The sequence below is a fragment of the Prunus avium genome, chromosome 5 (assembly GCF_965620075.1).
Source record: "Prunus avium chromosome 5, drPruAviu1.hap1.1, whole genome shotgun sequence".
Taxonomy (NCBI): domain Eukaryota; kingdom Viridiplantae; phylum Streptophyta; class Magnoliopsida; order Rosales; family Rosaceae; genus Prunus; species Prunus avium.
The window spans coordinates 26,388,054-26,407,187 of record NC_142288.1 but is presented as its reverse complement, the minus strand read 5'-3'; the positions used below and the strand labels follow the sequence as shown (position 1 = coordinate 26,407,187).

The 19,134-nt window shown below is 37.5% G+C and overlaps 3 protein-coding genes across 6 annotated transcripts; all 3 read right to left on the bottom strand.

The window, feature by feature from the left end:
* Positions 1–1,454: 1,454 nt before the first annotated feature.
* Positions 1,455–6,413, bottom strand: LOC110766958 (serine/threonine protein phosphatase 2A 55 kDa regulatory subunit B beta isoform-like). 4 transcript variants are annotated; one of them, XM_021970380.2, is made up of 14 exons: positions 6,121–6,413; positions 5,551–5,654; positions 5,245–5,340; positions 4,987–5,106; positions 4,405–4,596; positions 4,218–4,309; positions 3,845–3,963; positions 3,430–3,553; positions 3,196–3,319; positions 2,931–2,999; positions 2,571–2,662; positions 2,376–2,453; positions 1,950–2,029; positions 1,455–1,855 (listed from the first exon to the last, which is right to left on the bottom strand). In XM_021970380.2, exons 1-14 carry the CDS (start codon positions 6,209–6,211, stop codon positions 1,719–1,721), a joined length of 1,518 nt encoding a protein of 505 aa, XP_021826072.1. In that variant the 5' UTR covers positions 6,212–6,413; the 3' UTR covers positions 1,455–1,718. The 4 variants fall into 4 exon arrangements, with proteins under 4 accessions (XP_021826072.1, XP_021826070.1, XP_021826071.1 ...); XM_021970378.2 differs by having other exon boundaries at positions 5,245–5,352; positions 6,121–6,411; XM_021970379.2 differs by having other exon boundaries at positions 1,950–2,026; positions 5,245–5,352; positions 6,121–6,411.
* Positions 6,414–6,667: 254 nt separating this feature from the next.
* Positions 6,668–9,834, bottom strand: LOC110766916 (cysteine-rich receptor-like protein kinase 1). The gene is made up of 6 exons (XM_021970331.2): positions 8,725–9,834; positions 8,516–8,623; positions 8,061–8,411; positions 7,739–7,973; positions 7,475–7,619; positions 6,668–7,285 (listed from the first exon to the last, which is right to left on the bottom strand). Exons 1-6 carry the CDS (start codon positions 9,494–9,496, stop codon positions 6,950–6,952), a joined length of 1,947 nt encoding a protein of 648 aa, XP_021826023.1. The 5' UTR covers positions 9,497–9,834; the 3' UTR covers positions 6,668–6,949.
* A 1,110-nt stretch (positions 9,835–10,944) lies between these two features.
* LOC110766917 (homeobox protein knotted-1-like 6) lies at positions 10,945–16,950 on the bottom strand. Its single transcript, XM_021970332.2, has 5 exons — positions 16,418–16,950; positions 15,945–16,079; positions 15,695–15,821; positions 11,346–11,575; positions 10,945–11,256 (listed from the first exon to the last, which is right to left on the bottom strand). Exons 1-5 carry the CDS (start codon positions 16,826–16,828, stop codon positions 11,098–11,100), a joined length of 1,062 nt encoding a protein of 353 aa, XP_021826024.1. The 5' UTR covers positions 16,829–16,950; the 3' UTR covers positions 10,945–11,097.
* Positions 16,951–19,134: the final 2,184 nt, after the last annotated feature.

Below are 19,134 nucleotides of genomic sequence, written 5' to 3'. Positions count from 1 at the left end.
TCCAAACGGAGCTGGATGGGCTTCTGCAGCGGCCCATGCAGTTATTCAATTTCTTATCCTTTTAGGGCACGTTTAACTTCAAGCCCATTTGGCAGTTTCTTTTGGGTCACTTTCGGTGAACAGGGGACAAATGCTTTTTCATGGAAACACATGCCATTTTCGGAAAGCAGCCCAAATTGTTATGCGATCCTTGCGAGCTATTTTTAGAAAGAAAAAGGATTTCTTGACATTGCTCGACTTTTTAAGAAACCTATGATCACATATATATATATATCGATTTTATAATTAATAAAAAAAAGGACAGGAAACAATTTCCTTTAATGGAGGAAATGTATGGATGTATGTATGCTGGTACATCCAAAGAGGTTTGCAGAAACCACATTAACCTCTTAAAGAAGCAAGCAGCTAATTGAAGCACATAAAAAAGTACTCAATTTTAGAATTCAATCTGTGCAAAACATGGCCGCTCTGCCCATCAACTGTTGCATGCGGATGGAAGATTTTTGCACGTAAACTCTTCTAAAAATCACACACACATGCATAAAATATATATATATATATATATGTATGTATATGAAAATAATTCAGAAACAATGATGAACATCACAAACTTAATCAAGCATCTACTAGCACACATCTATATATCTCAAAGCATCCCGAGTGATGAAAGACAGAGAGAGAGATGACAAATAACCATCGTGAACTCAGATAAAACAATATTTACAGAAGAATAAAAACCTATAACCTAACACATACAGAAGAAGAAGAAGAAGAAGAAGAAGAAGAAGAAGAAGAAAAATGGAGGAGGAAAACGAAAGAGGCTGGCTATGAAAATGAAGGGGTTGCTTTGGTTTTTATCAAGGATCTGAGGTCTTCTAGGGCAACCTGGAGCCAGGGTTTCGGGCAGCGGGCAGCGGGCAGCGGGCAGCCTGGTGCCTAGAAGGAAGGATTTTGGGCAGCGTTGGCTGAGCTGCCCAAATAATAAACAAGTCCGCAAGTTGCAATGTTTTGATACTCTTGAGTCTTGAGCTTATCTCTTGGTGTGGTAGTTGTGGCATGTAATGCATATGTAATGTAACGTAAGATATGCGTGTTCACATACACGCATTTGTCGAAAGCATTAAAAAGGGAATATGCTTCTAGTTTCTTTTTTAATTTTTAAAATGTTTTCCTAAGCATAGTTCGAGAAGTTTATTTGGTTTGCTTATAAGAAAAGATAAAGATATAATTTAAAAGTTTTTTTATATACATTTTTTATACAAGTCATATTCGAGAGGAAGATCAGAGCACAAGACCTCCGATGCAAGGTAAGGACATGCTTTGAAAGTTAACATCTCATTTTAGTTTGGTATAATGCCTCTCATGATTCTTGATTTGATTTCCTTGAAGGGAAAAAAAATAGTCTAGAGATCTTGAAGACTTGGATTTTTCGTAATTCAATTTGGCTAAAACGATAAGGGAAAGGATTCTCCATCTTTACTTTATAGATTTTCACAAGATCTTAGGGATTGTGATTAACAATAATACACCCTGCCTACCACGAAAATCATAAGATTAGTGGTGTCTAATCACAATTATACCGTCCCATGTCGACCATTACTGGCTTAAGCTAAACAGGGGGGTACGACTTTGAGTTACTGCATACTTTATAGGAAAAGCTGAGACCCTTTTTACAATCACTTTTTTAAGTGTAACTCTAGTGCTTACTTTACACACAACTATGAATAATACATGAACAAGCTATTCCCAGCGGCACTAGCAATCAAGTTTGTTTCTGGATGCCATGCCAAATGTAGTAGCCTGGAGCTTAGGTCGTAACTACTTTCACTACTGCCCGAGCTTGAATTTTCATGCCCTGAAAAATCAGAAAAGTCGGGTTTTAATCCGCAGATAGATATACTCTTAGTGTGAAGAAAGCAAAGAAACATAATGAGGTTGAGAACCCCAACCGTGCCGGTAAAATCCTCGTGCCAGATTGCTCAAGGATGACCTCCTAGCCCTTGGAGCAGTCCGGAGAAGTGGCTTCCTGCTTTAAAGTTCAGAAAGGAAGTAAAACTATCAGGGGAAAATAAGATACAGACAAGAAATAAAACTGAACCTGCATACTGTATAACACTGAAATTATGTACATTTTCCAAGTGACAATGGAATTGGTTCGCAATTCCAACTCTCAAGTACTGTTGCTATTTCCTTATTGTAAGAGCAAAATGACCATTTCACTTTTTGGGGGAGGGGTAGAGGAAATCATTCATGTCCATGGAGACCATTTCACTAAAAAGAAAAATTCGCAAAATAGAACCTTGCCCTCTTGACTATAAGGTTCGATTACACCAACTCCAAAATTTACAATTTGAGGGGAATTAGGGAGAGGATACCTGTTGGGAGTTTTGCTAGCTTCTATTGTAGCTCCTTCTTCACTTCCATCTCCACCGGAGAAAATGCGCACTAGGTTGCTAAGTCAAAATAAAAGAAAGTTGTAACAGTTGGGCAAACACAACTTGCACAACTTCGACGGGCAATACCAGTATTGGGACTTATATGCGAGAGTACATCCTGTGAAAAGGACATACCTATAAGATCCAGTTGCATAATGAAGTCCATCTCCGCTGAAGCAGCAACCAAATCTATCAAATATGCGATCATTGTTATACAACTCAGATAACTGCAAGGGGGAAAAAAACTGTCAGCTGTAGGGACTACGAAGATATGGGTATGCAAGGTTACACATTTAAACTTACAAGTAAAAGCTAAAAATACCATAAGTCAGCTGCATGGGTCAGTTCACAGGTTGTTTAAACATTAACGTGGAGAAAATTTCATGCTGAAAGTTTATGCTCCAATTGTTCATGAACCTAATTCCATACATCTATAAAATAAAAAAAAATAAAAAATCTCCAATTTGGAGTTAAAACAGTCATTCTTTTCCTTACCTTAGGGCGCAGGTGCTCATGAATCTTGTATATTGCAACTGGTGAAGAATCCATATGCATGTCCCAGAGCTAACACAAAAAAACAAAAGCATCAATAAAAATAAATCCGCACCAGCAGAAAAGGGTAAGTGCTGTCTCACTAATAACAGGACATGAATTTTAAAAATGCCATCATAAATAAATTTATATAAACATCTCATTTGCGTCCTTAAAATAAAAATTAAACTCTAAACTCTCAAAGTAAACCTCAACCAGTATAAAATACCTTTAGATTCATGTAGTCACGACTTAAGATGTGCCGTCCATCCCTCGAAAACTTCATATCAGAAATGGATGCAATAATTTCTGTGAAAAATGATTTCAGCCCATGAGAATCTCCATCTTGTAATCTGTCAATCCCTCCAATCCCAAATAACAAGTATCAGAATATCCTTGTGCATTAGATAATAACTAATAATACACAGATCACAAAAACGAGAAGAACTCTGATTAGACTCACATTCTTGCACTGTGATCGCACAAAGCTGACTGCCGCATGTCAACTAAACGAATAAAACCTCTTGAGCTACTGTATGCAAGCAGATTACAATGAATGGGATGGAATTCAGCCGTCGTTATGACCTCTGAATAAAAGTTTATCAATTAGTGCAGATTACAAAACAACAACATATGTCTGCCCTTTGAGCAAACATTTTCTTGAATTCAAACCATCTTCCCACAATTGTGACTTATATCTTGGTCTTGGACAAGCATGAAATCAACACAACTAAACAAAACTAAAATCACAACTGGTAGAGATCGTCATCCAGAAAAGAAAAAAATATATAAAATGTTTGAAGATAATATAGCATGTTCTAGTATGTATCTATAAGCTCACAGAAATTATAAGATGTAAAGACTAGAGGATAGAATACCAGTAAGATCCTCCATGTTTGGTGGCTTCATATCAAGGATATTGAAACACTGATCACTGATCTCAAGATTCCACAAGTTTATTCTAAGATCATCCGCAGAAAGAAATGTTTCACAATCACTGTACAAGGTTTAAAACAGATTCTCTCTTAGAAGAAGCATACATCTGCAAGTGTATAACTATCTACTTTACAAAATGGTTTCCGCAATTTGGAGAACAAATAAGAGTAATCAAATTAAGAACAAGTAAAGGAGGCGTGTCTGCAAAATGGAAAAACAAAGATAGCTTCTCTCATAGCCTAAGTTTTATGTGCAAGGAAATTTTTAGCTAGAGGAAGAGTAAGTAATTGAGATAAAGATACCCACAAACTTTACCTATTATTTGAGATGGAGTTAATATTAAAATCATGAGCATGAGCATACACCTTTCGGCATCTTGTATGAGCAGTGTCTTCCATGTCAGCTACCTAGTCACGTAATAAACTTGTGCACTGTGAAAAACTGATTCTAACAGCACAATAGTAATACAAAAAAATAGCTTTACTAAACTGTGGGTATCAACCTTGGAATGCATGTCTTGAGATGGTGAGGCATTCTTCGTGATCTTCTCCATCCATTCCTGGCGATAGCCATTAGCAACAGCTGGTTTATCTTCCCTACTGACGAAACTCCTTTCAGCCAGAAGCATGTTATCTAAACATGCAAATGGATGAGTGTTCATTTCTTTTACTTTCTTCACCTTGCATTCCTTGACCTGATCCCAAAACCAGAAAGCACCCACGTTAACAATTCCCAAGCAAAATTAACAGAGTTGTATATGGATGTAGTGTGGTTGTGATTATTCAATGTTGTTAGACAATAAAATATGCAAACTACCAATGATTTTCAAGACAAAAATGTTCTATCCTCGTTTTCAGTGTTCTTTTTTTCATGTATAATGACGTGGCACTTTAATTTTTCCAATTTCCAATCTTCCCATGCATTTTTTCACCCAAGAACGCAATTCTATTGCTTAGAAGCAGATGTTTATCAATGACCAAACTAACCAATCTGTCCCACTCCCAAAAAATCCAAGTCCTACACTACCATCAATCTCAGTATCCACCATTTGAAGTTAAAATGATTTCATCATTAGATTTTGTACCTTCCACAGTTTTATTGTCTTGTCATTTGTTGAAAGCATGAATTGGGATCCACTAGATGTTGCACACCATCTTACTTTGTTGATCTTCTCTTCAATTTCCACACTCTTTAAGTAGTCAAACTGAGTAAAAGGTAATAACATGATAATATGATGATCCGCATTGCACAAAACAAATCATATGCACTGGTACACTCAATACATGCATCAACACATACCATAATACGTTGCATTTGTCAAAAACAAGATTCTAATACGTACCTCGGGTTCATGACCTTGAAACTCAGTCTTAAATTGAAATTCAGGATGCTGGGTGGATGTGAAATCCAACTGCTCCAGCTCATGTCGAGAATGATGCTGATTTAAAGTCTAAGAAGCCAATTAACAATTAAGGGTAAAAAGAACGTAAACCCAATTTCATCCAACAATAGATGCCAAAACAAACCAACACAGCCACCAGCCTAACAAGGAAGATAGCCCCAAGTGAATTCAAAAAATTCTTGCATATTTGAAAAGTATCCATTTAAAATTTATTGACTGATTCAAAAGTGTATAGGCAATTCTCACATGTTTCCCATCCTTCCTCTCAAATATTATGCAGCGGCCACCTCGATCTCCAATAGCAAGGAAATCACCACTCTTGTCGAATTCTATTGCAGATATCATATCAACTACAGGAAACAGCATCACATAAGGAGTCGAGCAGAATTTATTTGTTTACTTCTCTACAAAAATGTATACGAAACAAACGGAAAACGGCCAAGATAAAAAAATGAATCTTTGAAAAATTAAAACGGCATCGGCATTCCCACTTAAAACTTAAAACAATAAAATCAACTTTTACTCCAAAAATACCATAGGTTTCAAGTAATTCATACATTCTCTCTGTTTAAAACAGAGCTTATGGAAACCCCCTCCGGAAAAGGAAAAAAGATTTTAACTAAACCTAGTATAAATGTTAGAACAAGCAAGAAAGTAAAAATTAGAGCAATTAATCTTCCTATTCCTGAGCTTTCTCAGTAACCAAACACAGCATAAGAAAACAAAACCAATTAAGCATTTCAATGAATTCAAGAGCACAACACACACATATAGATACATGTATAGAGAGAGAAAGAGAGAGGGAGAGAGTCTAACCATCCTGAAGGTCGTCTCCGGGAGCTCGTTCGCCGAACACCTGAGAGAATTTCCAGTCTAGAGGACCGGGAGGGTCAGAGCTCAAAGTCATGGCTGGCTTCCAATACGACGACGTTCGTGTTCGCTTGGTTTTGTCTTTGCACTCATAAGAATAGAATCAGAGAAGTTCTTGTTCATTGAGGGTAAGACTCATGATCATTGAATCTGTCTGAGTCCGAGATTCCTCTTCTCCGTCAACCACTCGAATTCCCACGGAAATGATTTTCCAGATATGCGCCAAATTTTAACATTTGGGCCATTGGTTTGTACAGTGATCCCGAAATTTCACATTTTAAGGCCCAATAACTCTTTCTCTGCATTGCATGCCGTTGACATTAGGAGCTTTTAAACATTTTTCTTTTCTTGCTTTCATGTTTTAATTGTATAAAACTACTAAGCGTGATTCGAACCAGAAAAAACTACTAAGTGATAGTATAGACACGTGCTATTACTAATTTACGTGTTATAATATGAATGGATAATAAAATATAGTGTTAATATATAGATATACGTGCTTTAACATAATTGAATTAGTAACATCACGTGGCGGTGTGACTGTCATATTGATGAATTACTCACCACAGGACACAAACACAAGAACCAAAATAAGTTATAAAGAAAGACAACTACATCTACAAGACTACATTGCAAAATCTTCTATCTCTAACACAAGATTCCCTCATTCATTTACAAGAATTTGCTTTGATTGTAATTACAAAGCTTTCAATTCAAACATTTCACCCACTATAGATGCAGTTTGCATCCTATCTTATACCTTGGTTCAGATGCTTCAATTGTTGCAGGGCATAGCGGTTGACGACTTTCGAGGAGGAGACCCCCCTCCATCTATTGGTTGTGACAAAAAGTACTTCATAGAAGTTCTGGAGACATCTGAACTAAGTATGCTAGCATTCAAGAATGGAGGCTGCTTTGGTGAAGGGATGACACATTCTTTATCAGTCAGCATCTGAACCACTTCAGTCATAGATGGTCTCACTGCAAGAGAAGCTTGCGTGCACAGAAGCCCGATTCGAAGTACATCGGATGCCTCTCTCTCAGGGAATCCGCCTTTCAAGATGGGATCAACAGCTTCAGTAATATTTCTTGCCTTGTAATGCTTCCAAACCTAAAGCCATAAGAAGAAAAAAAACAGAAACAAAAATATGCATGTCACTAAGCATGTTGGGCAAACTTAGTTTACAATGAATGATAACCATGCAATTTGGTTCAAAGGGATTCTTTTTCTATTGATAAGGTCTGCATTGTCCAAACTTAGAGCTCCAATCAAATAATGTATCAGGGATGTGAATCTCACAGCGTAGAGAATTGAACTTGAGCCCTCTGCGAAAACACGATTCTTCCTGCCGCTCACAATCTCAAGAACCACCACACCAAAGGCATAAACATCAGCCTTATCTGTTAACTGTCCTCGGACAAGATATTCAGGAGCCATATATCCCCTACAACAAAAATATCAGATTAATTTTTACCCCATGGCTCTACCTTTTGCAGCAATCGAGTGTAAACACATCGAAAACTAAAAGGTGGAACAAAATTACTGGGAGTGATTTCTTCTTACAATGTACCCGCAATTCCTGTGCTAAGATGAGATTTATCAGGACCAACACATCTGGCAAGCCCAAAATCAGCAATCTTTGGAATGAGATTCTCATCAAGCAGAATGTTGCTGGCTTTTATGTCCCTATGAATAATTTTTACTCCACAACTTCCATGAAGATACACAAGCCCCTCAGCAATTCCACAGATGATATCAAATCTTTGTTGCCAATTTAGAATATGCAGTGTGTCCTTATCTGCATGACATAAACTTTTATTGATGGAAAAGAAAATTTTAGAAATTGGTATTGAAGATCTGCTTCTACTAGATTTGGCCAGCTCACCAAAAAGGACTTGGTCAAGGCTTTTGTTGGGTACATATTCATAGACTAGAAGACTTTCTGGACCTTCAATGCTGCAACCCAAGAGCTTAACAAGGTTCTGGTGTTGAATTCCGCTGATGAGATTCACCTCATTAAAGAAGTCGTCCACCCATTGCCGCGTATTGAAGTACAATCTTTTAACTGCAACAGTTCTCCCACCTGGAAGAACTCCCTTAAACACAGAACCAGCTCCTCCTTGGCCTAATTTCCTCGAGGCATCGAAGAAATTGGTGGCCTTTTCAAGCATTTCGTACTTGAAATTCAGATTGTTCTTGTGTATAGAAATTGATATCTGAATAGGACCGTTGTACACTGAGAGCAGAAGGATAAAGAACCAACTTAGAAAATGTAGAAAAATAACAAAAGAAATAAGAGGCTTTCAGTAGTTAGGAGAGTAGTTTCAAGGCATTGTTTACCTTCATTTCTCTTTGATAATCTCTTGTAGGCCATAACAGCTCCAAACAAAACAAGCAAACAAAGGACCATGGCAGATAAAATTGTAGCAACAATATGTTCCACTTTAACTGAAAAAGCATGGCACAAGAAAAAGAGACCGCTTGATCAAAACCCAATGTAAACATAAAAATTCAAAAGAGAGAGAAAGAAACATTGAAACCCGCCTCACCACAATCTTCTGAATCAGATTCAATTCCATAGAACCTCTCAGTAGAATACCTCAGATAACACCCTGCAAACATAGCCCTGCCTTCAACCCCAGGCACACATTCCCGGAGGAGGCTAGCCCCTGCTTCTTCCAAGCACTCTCTGCATCCGCTTTCATTGATTGTCTTCCAGCACTGTGCCAATGCATACGCATTCTCCACCCCTCCTCTCTGCTCAAACACACCAAACCCTTCATGGCTCACGGCCTTTTCTGTCACATTTCCAATCACATCCTCAACCTTTCTAGCAAACTCTTCTGTTTTGGACTTCGAAACATCGATTCGTGAGCTGCTACACTTCACATTCTTGTGCTCCTCATCCAAAGATTGGTGGGAGAACTCGTGGTCATCATAGCCAAGAAAGCATCCGTCAAGATATATACGTGCCGAGGTAGAGGGAAGGCATAGAGGGAGCTTTGTTCTTGACACTGCAAAGCAAGCAGCGCAATCGATCGGTGAGAGGTCATCGTAGCACTGAGCAAAGGCGTAGACCTCCGGTGCAGGTGACGCAATAGTGTACTCTCCCCAGCGTTTTTCATTGACATCGTTGGAGATGAAGTCCATTACGGTTATGAAGTTTGGAATGAAGTTGCTGCTGGAGTTATGCTTGGCATGTCCACAGAATCGACCCGCCTCGGAGATTCGGGGTTCTGAAGTAGAGGAAGAGAAAAGGAATGCATAGATTATGAGGAGTGTGCAAATGGAGCTTTGAGGGGTTAAGATTGGTAATCGCATGGCATTCAAATTGGCTGTGTTTTCCTCTGTTTCAAAATTGAGATAGAACAGGGGAAACAGAGCAAAACAGAGCAATTTGGTCAACGGGTTAATCTCTCTGGATAATTGTTTCTGTATTCTTTATTTGGGTGGAGATGGGGTTGTTGAGGCCTCAGCGTCTGTTTTTATCGTTTTTCATGCATGGTAGCTTCAATTTGAAGCCAAAAGCCAAGAATGAGCCGCCTCAGTGCAGCATTTTTGACACTTTCTGAGGACCCAGAATCTTTTGAACCCAACTTGCTTAAACCCTACAACCATATATGTTCCAAATTTATAATAAGGTAATGTATAGAATGGTTCTGAAATCAAAGCTGAAATTTCACCATGCTTTCACCAACAAAAGTAGAAAAAAGTGTTTGTGTTTGGCTGTCTAACTTGTCTTTGACCTAAATCATTTCACATAAACAATCACATGTTACCATGCTGCTAAGCACCTTGATTTTGTAGTTTTTTCTTTTCAATATAATGTCTGACATGATGGTGAAAACAGGATTGATTGCCTAAAAGAAACAAGGCCCCTCACTCTGTGTTAATGATTACTTCCTGCATGATGGAACATGAGTAAAAATTTCAGGCGCAAATTATCATATGTTAATTCAACATGAGGTGCTGAAATAATTATCTAATTCCCATTTCCATTATTAAATAGGAAAGCCACCACAACAATATTAAAGAAATAAGAAGAAAAAAAATTGTTTCATCTGCTTGCTGCATTCTTGTAATTTTCCTGGAAAGCTCTGCAAACTTGCAACCCAACATTTGCACTTTTTCTGTTTCCTTATTTCTTATCCTAATAATCAGACTTGTGATAAACGTGATTTGGGTTTTGAAATTAATAATAAAAGAACTTATTGTGTTTCTTCCTTGCCTTCTCTTTGGATCAGATTCTTCCTTACCTAATGGCATTAAACATGTATGCATATACAGCCGATGGGGGGAGAGCACCATACAGAAAACTACAAACCACTGGGGATGCCTTGTTCATTTTTTAAACAGTAATTCAGCACTGGTCTGATCCTACGACGGGCCCAAGCCTTAGCCCAAGATAATGATATAGGCCATTTAATGCTTTAGCTATGAGAACTTGGCCCATCTTAATTTCCAACCGCTGCTTAATCCTAAGTAAAGCCGCCAATCGGGTCTAGCCCACTGAAAAAAGACTTGCAGATCCCTGGTCTCATATTTAAACCCCTACGTCATTTTGGTGGAGTGTATGAGAAAACCCCCACCTCCTAAACACAACAATAAACATGCACATGGAGTGGCACCATAGTGGAAGAGTGGGCCAAACTTTCCCTCTGCCCCCTCAAGTGCAATTGGGTTTAATTCACGTAAGAGACAATCTTGAAGCAACTCAATATAACATCCCCTCCCCTCCCGGGAATGACAAAAAAAGAATACACACAACATTAAACATTATAGTATTTGATTAAATAATGTCGACCCTAGTTAGGTGAACCAAAGTACATAAGCATATTTCTTCTGGCATTGGCCAAAAATGGTCATGTTCATGATCAAACCATGTACAAAATGGTAAAGATGGAACTGTAAATGGCAAGTCATCAGTCCTTGGTAAAACAGGGTCGATAAATGGTATCCATAACAGCAAACTGCATGTTCTCTGATGGCTTCCAATGGCGCTTCCTCTGATTTATAAACCAGTTGTTTATTTGTTTCTGATCCAATCCCGTCACCTGGGCCAATGAGATTTTGTCTGCTTCCTGCAGCAAATCAATGACAAAACAGATGTTAATTACTGTTTAAAATTGATCAGAGCCATGCTAGTATATATGTTTTGTTTCGGAGTTACCGTTGGGTATGGCCATTTGTCGTGAAGGTTCCACCAATCAAAGAGGGTTTGCCTAGCTTCTCTCGGGAGCTTCCCTTTCTTCTTCTTCTTGGAGAATTCATGCTTGAGAGTGCTTATATAGCCACTGTATTTACGTAGGAGTTTGTCCTTGAGCTCGTGCTCTTCGCCTGTTCGTGGAGACGTCTCTCCTCCACTCAAGTCTTCTTCATCAGATGAACCACCACCATCGTCTGCAAATTGAAATGCATGAACGTCACCTTCATGCCTTAAACAAAACCCTATGGAAATGGGTTCCACGCATGGTTGAAAACTATTAATTTCAGCAAAAACTGAGCAAGAAGATTGCAATGGAACAGAAATAATAATTAGAGCATACAATGACAATCTGTTTCTAATTGAAGGATCACCTAGCAAAATACCGCTACGTCCCAATATCATCAATAGTCTCCACCAACCCAAATAGTATTCGGATTAAACCTTTAGCTAGATCGAGAGACTTATGCGAGAGCATGGGGCATGGAGCCCCATAATCCAAAAAGGGCATAAAACAGGATTGTGGATGCAGAGGTGGGTACCACCACCCGTGGACCCCTCCTCCCATCAGCTCAATCCATCTACTGATGATCATACATGAGAGATGAGACCATGCATGTATGCGATACATACACATGTACACATGGAGAGCAGGAAGTCGTGTTTCCAGGGATGTGATGGATCATAAAGCCATGCTACATGGAAGGCGGGGTCCACTAAATTTACAGCAATAATCAAAAAGCAGCCACTGACAATCAATCGTTATCTCGTAAGAAGGAGAAAAAGAAAACTTTGAAACAATGAATTAATATATAAAAAATAAATATTTCTCAAAGTTCGTTGTGTCGTATCGCATGCAGTCAATGTACTGGATGATCTGTCTCTTCTCTCAACTCAATCTCATACTCAGAGGTAACCCGTAAAGCACGCCAAAACCAAACCGCCTGCTCACTCTCCAATCTCTATCACTTCATCTGGAGTCTATTAACTCCAGACATATATTTTCCAACTTTTCTTATTTTCTTGCAGTTCCGAGAAAAGTTGCAGAAAAAAAGCATTAACATATCCCCATGCTTTCCCTTTTCCTTTTTTTTTTTTTTTCTTTTTTTTCTTTTTCTTTTGGGACTGTATATATCTAGTTTCATGTTACACTACTGTTTATAAAAGCTTGGGGATATAGTGGAAATCCAATTGAAAATAATTGATGTACAAACACAATGACTGAACCCATTAATTCTATCTATTTTATAAAATTTTAAAAAATACCCCCATTTAGTTTAAGCATGCCCTACTAATTGTACATTAATGAGATGTCTAAAAATGGTTGACAAAAAAGTATAAAAATGAATTTTCATCGAGGCTACATAGATACATGAATAAAATAAAAAATTGTCATGTCGTTAAAATAAATCATAGAAGACCACACTAGTGTAGTTATTTGGAGCATTTGCTCCTTCAGAAAAAGTCTTGGGTTCAAGTCCTAATGTAGTGTATGTGAATTTAGCATATTATCGCCCCTTTCAATTAAAAAAATTCTAAAAAAAAATAAATAATAGAAAAATGCGTCCTAATAATGTTATTGATGTAGAGAATACCAGAAACACTCAGTTTACTGCGAAAAAGAGGGATGCAGAAAATCACAGAACATACCTAGCGAAGGAAGAAAAAGCATTGGGTGATGGAGATATAGGAAGGAAGAGCCACCGCAGCAGCTTAAACCAGTGATTTTGAATGCTTAAAAAGCTGACCCTACTGTGGATGCAGCGGCAACTGCGGGAGTCCATGGTCAACGAGTCAACCACATACACTCGTCCTCCCCTAACCCAATGATCACAATGACAATTCTACCCTTCGTATGCGGTATATATGCCGTATGCCCTTTCTGTTTTGTACTTGTCCTAATAATAGTATAATACACGGTTTTCAACGCCCTCAATAGGCATATGCTAGTGGGTGCACAGTAGAGCATGAAATGATATATCACACCTCTCGTGCATGCACAGTGAGCAAACACAGCCTACTGAGTACTGAGCCAGCTACTTCTTTTTCTTTCTTCTTTCATTTTACTGGGAATAAATTTCTACATTAGATCAAATATCTCTAGATCAATTTCTAAGTTTCATTGTTTTTAGGGCGATGAAGCAAAAGCGAAGTTCAAGATGGAATGACAAAGCAATGTTCAAACACAAATAGTGAGGATAACATATACTAAATTCACACACACTATATACGGATGCTAAGACTCAAACCGAGACCTTTCCTGAAAGAGCAAATGCTCCAAACCACTACACTAGTACATATCATTTTAAAATAAGGAATAATGGAGATTTCTACATTATTATATTTATTTTCTGGGCATTAATGTTGGTCAAGATGGTCTATCAGCCTATGGTCTGGTTCAAATCATATAATGAGTGAATAACTATCCTAAACATGAACCCTAATAAATAAAGGTGTACTTGTAGAACACCATTCAAACAGAAAGAAGAAAAGACATTCAAACAAGAATAAACAAGAAACACAAGCCTAATTCCAGAAAGGCTTGCATGGGCATCCTCGTGCCATAGGAATTGAAAATTCAAAGAAGCCAGCTCAAGCATGCAATTGACTAGAAAAGCACTCAAACCACATGATCAGTTCAGAAGCTTTCACAAGCCAGGTGCCATACATAAAGGCGATCGATGAATCCTTTTCAAATTTAAACTATATATAGTTTTCTGGCATGCCCAAACCATTAATTAAAACAAGGCTTCCCACACCTGAGGTCCCAAACAAAATCCATAACTTCCAAATGAAAGCAGCTTTTTTTCAAAGCTGTGCAAAAATAATAGCATATATACCATACTATATCTCTGTAAAAAGTAACATTAAAATAACTTTTGTTGGCGACAAACTCCATATGTACCAAGTACAAATTGAATGGATTCAGCCATTATACAAGCATATACACAAACCTCAAAAGTAGGAGATCAGCAGTAATCAAAGGAATATATGTATATATTTATAACTAGTTTAATCTTCTTCAAAAGATTCTGTAAGGAAGCTAATTGTGTTGATGGCATTGGCGTGGATGATTACAAGAAAAAGTTGTTTATTTCAGATGGCCATTTGAAACTATATATTCCTAACAAGTCTTTCGAGTACAATGCCTTTCCCAAAGTAAATTTATTATTCCTTCCCCATGGCATGCACTAAAACTCATACTCGATCGTATCCAAACTTGAAGATTTAGTATGGAGAGATCTTAGGAGGGAGTGCATCCACATTAAAGAAAGTTTAGTACTACCATATGAAGAAAAAAAGCCATGGGCCATTGATGTATGCACCCAAAATTAGGCCAATCACTTACTGGCTGAGAGCCTACATATACCCCATCCCATGTATATTTATATATACATAAATTCTCCTATGCGGACATCCAAACGTTATTATGGTGCGAACGCTATATATGATTTTCCCAATAAGTTTGCCCTAGCCAAAGCAAGAACAAGTACATCAACTGAGTTAATTTCATTTTCCGTTCTCTATAAATCATGACAAATGGGAAACCTTAGACTATATGCCTTATAGTGTGACAAAGAACAAGCATACATTACAATTTCAAACACTGCCTTGGAAACTGGTCAATCATGTTAGCATCTTTATAACATAAATAAGCTACAGACGAATTACATACTAAAACCATAGAAGAAAACAGACAGTAAAAAAATCGTGTAAATAACCTTCATTGCTATATATACTGTCATTGGTGTAATTTTGAGATGTCAAAATTATCTGGGTACTAGCGAGTTTCTTTTCATAATAGAGAAAACGTTCACATCATAGCACCGAAGGAAGTCTCAGGTGCACACCTAGTCCTCCAGGGATATACAAGAAAAGGATCTCTTTTAGGGTTTCTAAATTTCTGCTGTGATATATATACTTTGCCAAATGTGTATATATATCTGAGCCGTGAAAGCTTTAATTTTTGTTTCGTCAGTAAGAATAAATAAACTGAACGTTTGTTTGTTTGAGGTGCAGCAGCTTTTTTAATATTTAATTTAATTTGTCTAATGAGAACCAATAAAGGGAACTGAGCCTAGGAAGTATAAGAATCCAAACAACTACAGTATGCTCTCTTCCTTCCTACGGCTATGAGAGAGACAGCTTGTGCCTGTAGCTGACTTATTGCTATTTCCTGATCTGGGTTTCCATGGGATTATGCATGTAATAACTTCAAGGCACAAATATTAATGAAACAGAAAACAAAAACAAAACAAAACAAAATTTAGTTCATTAATGAGAGAGAGAGAGAGAGAGAGAGAGAGAGAGAGTACTAGTAGTAGTGTTATTGGAGGAGAGAGTGATGAGCTGCGTCTCCATCTTGTTTAAGAAGGTGATTGCTTCATCGAAAGGTCTCGTAAGATCCGATTTGTACTTGACTAATATATCGCAGTATGTTTCCTTTTTTTTTTTTACGCAACAAAAATAAATAAATAAAAAGAGAAAACAATTAGATTAGGCATAAGAACAAGAGAAACAACCACCGAGAGAGAGAGAAAGAGAGAGAGAGAGAGAGAGAGAGACCATGAAAGCATCGAGCTCAGGATCGGCAGTTGCCATGCAAGTTGAAGCTGAAGTTGAACTTCTCCTACAAATTAGATGATCACTTTCCCTCCTGATTTCGTCCAACACACTTGCCACCTCTGGTGGCGCTCCCACCTACACATGTTTATTGAGCCAAATCAAAAACAAATTAATCAGAGTTTTAGTTTACAATTTAATTAAGCAACTTAATTAATAAGTGATCGACTTAATTAGTAGTTATCATCTTCATCTTCCTCGTGGAAAAATTTTCACCACAAAACCCTTGACCCTCTAGACTAGAGAGACTGATTTAACACATATCATTAATTTCTTGGTCTTCTCTTTTCGTTTTGCTTTCAATTTGGATTAGATTCTTTTGCCTTTCTTTCTTGGGTTACCCAATTAATTTCTTTATTTTCTGAGCAACCAAACGGATATATATGTATATATATTAAGAGCAACTGCTACTCCACCTTTTGGCAATCGATGTAAGCTTGAAGAAGCTTGGGGTAGAGAGGATGTAAAGCGATCTTCGCATTCATTTCGCACGAAACCTCCTCTCCCAAACCACATCCTCCTCCTCTTTCTCTTTGATTATTTATTCCAGCAGCCACAGCCGAAGCAGCATCCGATACACCGGAGGAGCAACCCGAAAACACGGGGTCGGGCCTCTGCAGCCCGGGCATCCGGTCACCCAAAGCCGCCGCCAAAGGCTCGAAGGCGCTCTTGTGGTAGTAGTCGTAGCAGTCCACCTCCACCTGATGCTGATGATGATCAGGAACCGATAGATTCTCCGGCATGGCCATTGATGAAGAGTAGTATTGATCAGAGCTGAAACCTGAAGCCGGGGTCGATGAGGCGAGGCCGTACAGTTCCTCCATCATTGTTGGCTTTCCAAAGAGGAGGAGGAGGAGCTATATATCTGCTTAGCCTTAGGGAAAGACAAAAAGACCAGAGCTAGCTATGTAATTATAGACATGGAAAGTGGAAGTGTGAGGCCACAGAGAGAGCACACATTAATTGTTTAATTAATTATACTATAAGTAGTTAATGGGCTGTATGTATATGTAGAAGTTGTACATAAAGTCAAAAGGTCAACAACATGTATTCCATCCATGCTCGGAGAAATGCTTCTAAAAAATAGTTTGTTGTCACCTCTATCTTTATCGTGTAAAGTAACATAATTGAGCCAAATTCACATTATATATATATATATATATATATATGCAAAGGATATAGGGTTGGAGGAGGGATTCGAACACTGAATTTCATAACCGTTCTTAGTTACTTGAGTTATAAACCCCTTACTACATAATACCTATTTTAGGAAAATATAATTGGCATTTATTTTCGTTCTCCATGTATACACTAAATATAATTGGAATTTCATAACTGTTCTTAGTTACTTGAGTTATAAACCCCTGCTACATAATACCTATTTTAGGAAAATATAATTGGCATTTATTTTCGTTCTCCATGTATACACTAATTATAATTAGTATGTAATTAATTACTGAATATTACTTTAACGGTCTGATGTATATGCAAAATTACCTCATAAACTGAAAGAATATAAACTAATTGTAGACAGGGATTTATTTGCAAGAAGAAATTGATCCTTACTGTATATATGAAGCGATGGTCTCTTGGGAAGTGTAAAATTTTAGCGTACGGACAAGGAGAAACTGGAGCCTTGGCCCCTGTTCACCTCAGCTGAACTTCTTTTCAGTTGTCTGATCATGACTTGGTCCAAATCTTTGCACAGAGCGTCGGAAGTCACTTCCCTTTCGAGTCTCGACTAAACTACAAAAAGGCCATCTCAATTCTCAACCCATTGCATGGCATGACCCATCTACACTATTTATTTTCATGCTCTATTTTATGTATCATTACATTTTTTTAAAACACACACACATATATATATATACACCAGTAAATAAATACCAATGGATCATACAATACAACCAATAAATGGTGTGTACGAAATTTGACATTTTTTATATTGAAAAAATTTCTTGTTTTGTAATGTCAATGAATGGTGTGTACAAAATGAGATCGACGATCAATGATTCATCAAGAGTAATAGTTAAAGTTGCAGAAGAAAATGATTGGGTATTCTACGAGTGGCAATTTTTGTCATGATGATTCAAATTAACATGTCCATCTTAAACATTACTTGACATGAACACAACTATGACATAACGCATGTTTGGTGAGTTAGATTATGTAATTTGATAAGTTTCTTAATCCTAGTCAAATGTTAGGTGTCCTAAAAACAACATGGATTGAATTATGTCTAATCTTACCAAAATGTTTGGGATTAAGTTGGATTGGATTATACTAAGTCATGTAATAACACATTTCAATTAATCCAGCCCCTTAATCATGTGTAGTACCAAACACATCATTGGATTAGTGCTATCTTTTCCAATCAAATGTAATCCAAATCTACCTCATAAACCAATCCAATCTTAGTCACCAAATGTCACAAATTAGCCTCAATTAGTGGGTAGCATAAGTATTAAGATTGGATTAGCTAATTCAAATCCCACTATAATCCTATTATGTGCATTTTTTGCAAGATAACTTATCCTACCAAAAAGATACGGGATACATAATCCCATTATTCCAATCCCTTTGACCTTGAACCCAAAATTTGGGATCCGCAACACAAACCTAGAACACTAGCGTCAATATGCAATTCAATACAATCCAATCCTATACCTTAATCCAATATAATCCTAGTCGCTAAATATGGCCTAAGAGGAGCGAGCCTGGTATTGTCCACGCGTAAGAAAGGGAGTCTAGGCATGAATTGAATGTTTGGTTTAGGCAGAAGAATAAAATACTTATAAGCATATATGATATGATAATTCAGAAAAAGGAGGTCGCCCACTGCGTACGATAACTCCTACTCCCACACAGAGTGTAAGTGTAGTAATATCATCGGTACGAGAGAGTGACTAGAGAGAGTGATTTTAGTGAAAGAATTAAGTGATATACCATGCGCTGCAGACCAATAACTTTCGTCACTTTCGTCATTCCTCTTCATGTTATTATGCTCTTCTCCGTCAATTGATTCCTGTTTAATCAAATTAATCTCCTATAATTAGCACCTTATTAATGAAGGTACGTACCTACCCTTTTCCTTAGACAAATTAAATTAAGACAACGAATACCAAACTCTTCC

Coding starts and splice junctions, on each gene's coding strand:
- LOC110766958 (XM_021970378.2), bottom strand. CDS start 6,211: ATGACTTTGAGCTCTGACCCTCCCGGTCCTCTAGACTGGAAATTCTCT. Junction 3,320..3,429: donor TGCGATCACAGTGCAAGAAT/GTGAGTCTAATC, acceptor AGGGATTGACAG/ATTACAAGATGGAGATTCTC. Junction 2,663..2,930: donor ATGAGCACCTGCGCCCTAAG/GTAAGGAAAAGA, acceptor TCCCCCTTGCAG/TTATCTGAGTTGTATAACAA.
- LOC110766917 (XM_021970332.2), bottom strand. CDS start 16,828: ATGATGGAGGAACTGTACGGCCTCGCCTCATCGACCCCGGCTTCAGGT. Junction 15,822..15,944: donor CTGAGCTCGATGCTTTCATG/GTCTCTCTCTCT, acceptor AAAAAAAAAAAG/GAAACATACTGCGATATATT. Junction 11,576..15,694: donor CTCCAATAACACTACTACTA/GTACTCTCTCTC, acceptor TTCAATTTGCAG/ACGATGGTGGTGGTTCATCT.
- LOC110766916 (XM_021970331.2), bottom strand. CDS start 9,496: ATGCGATTACCAATCTTAACCCCTCAAAGCTCCATTTGCACACTCCTC. Junction 8,624..8,724: donor ATCTGATTCAGAAGATTGTG/GTGAGGCGGGTT, acceptor ATGCTTTTTCAG/TTAAAGTGGAACATATTGTT. Junction 8,412..8,515: donor ATTATCAAAGAGAAATGAAG/GTAAACAATGCC, acceptor TTCTGCTCTCAG/TGTACAACGGTCCTATTCAG.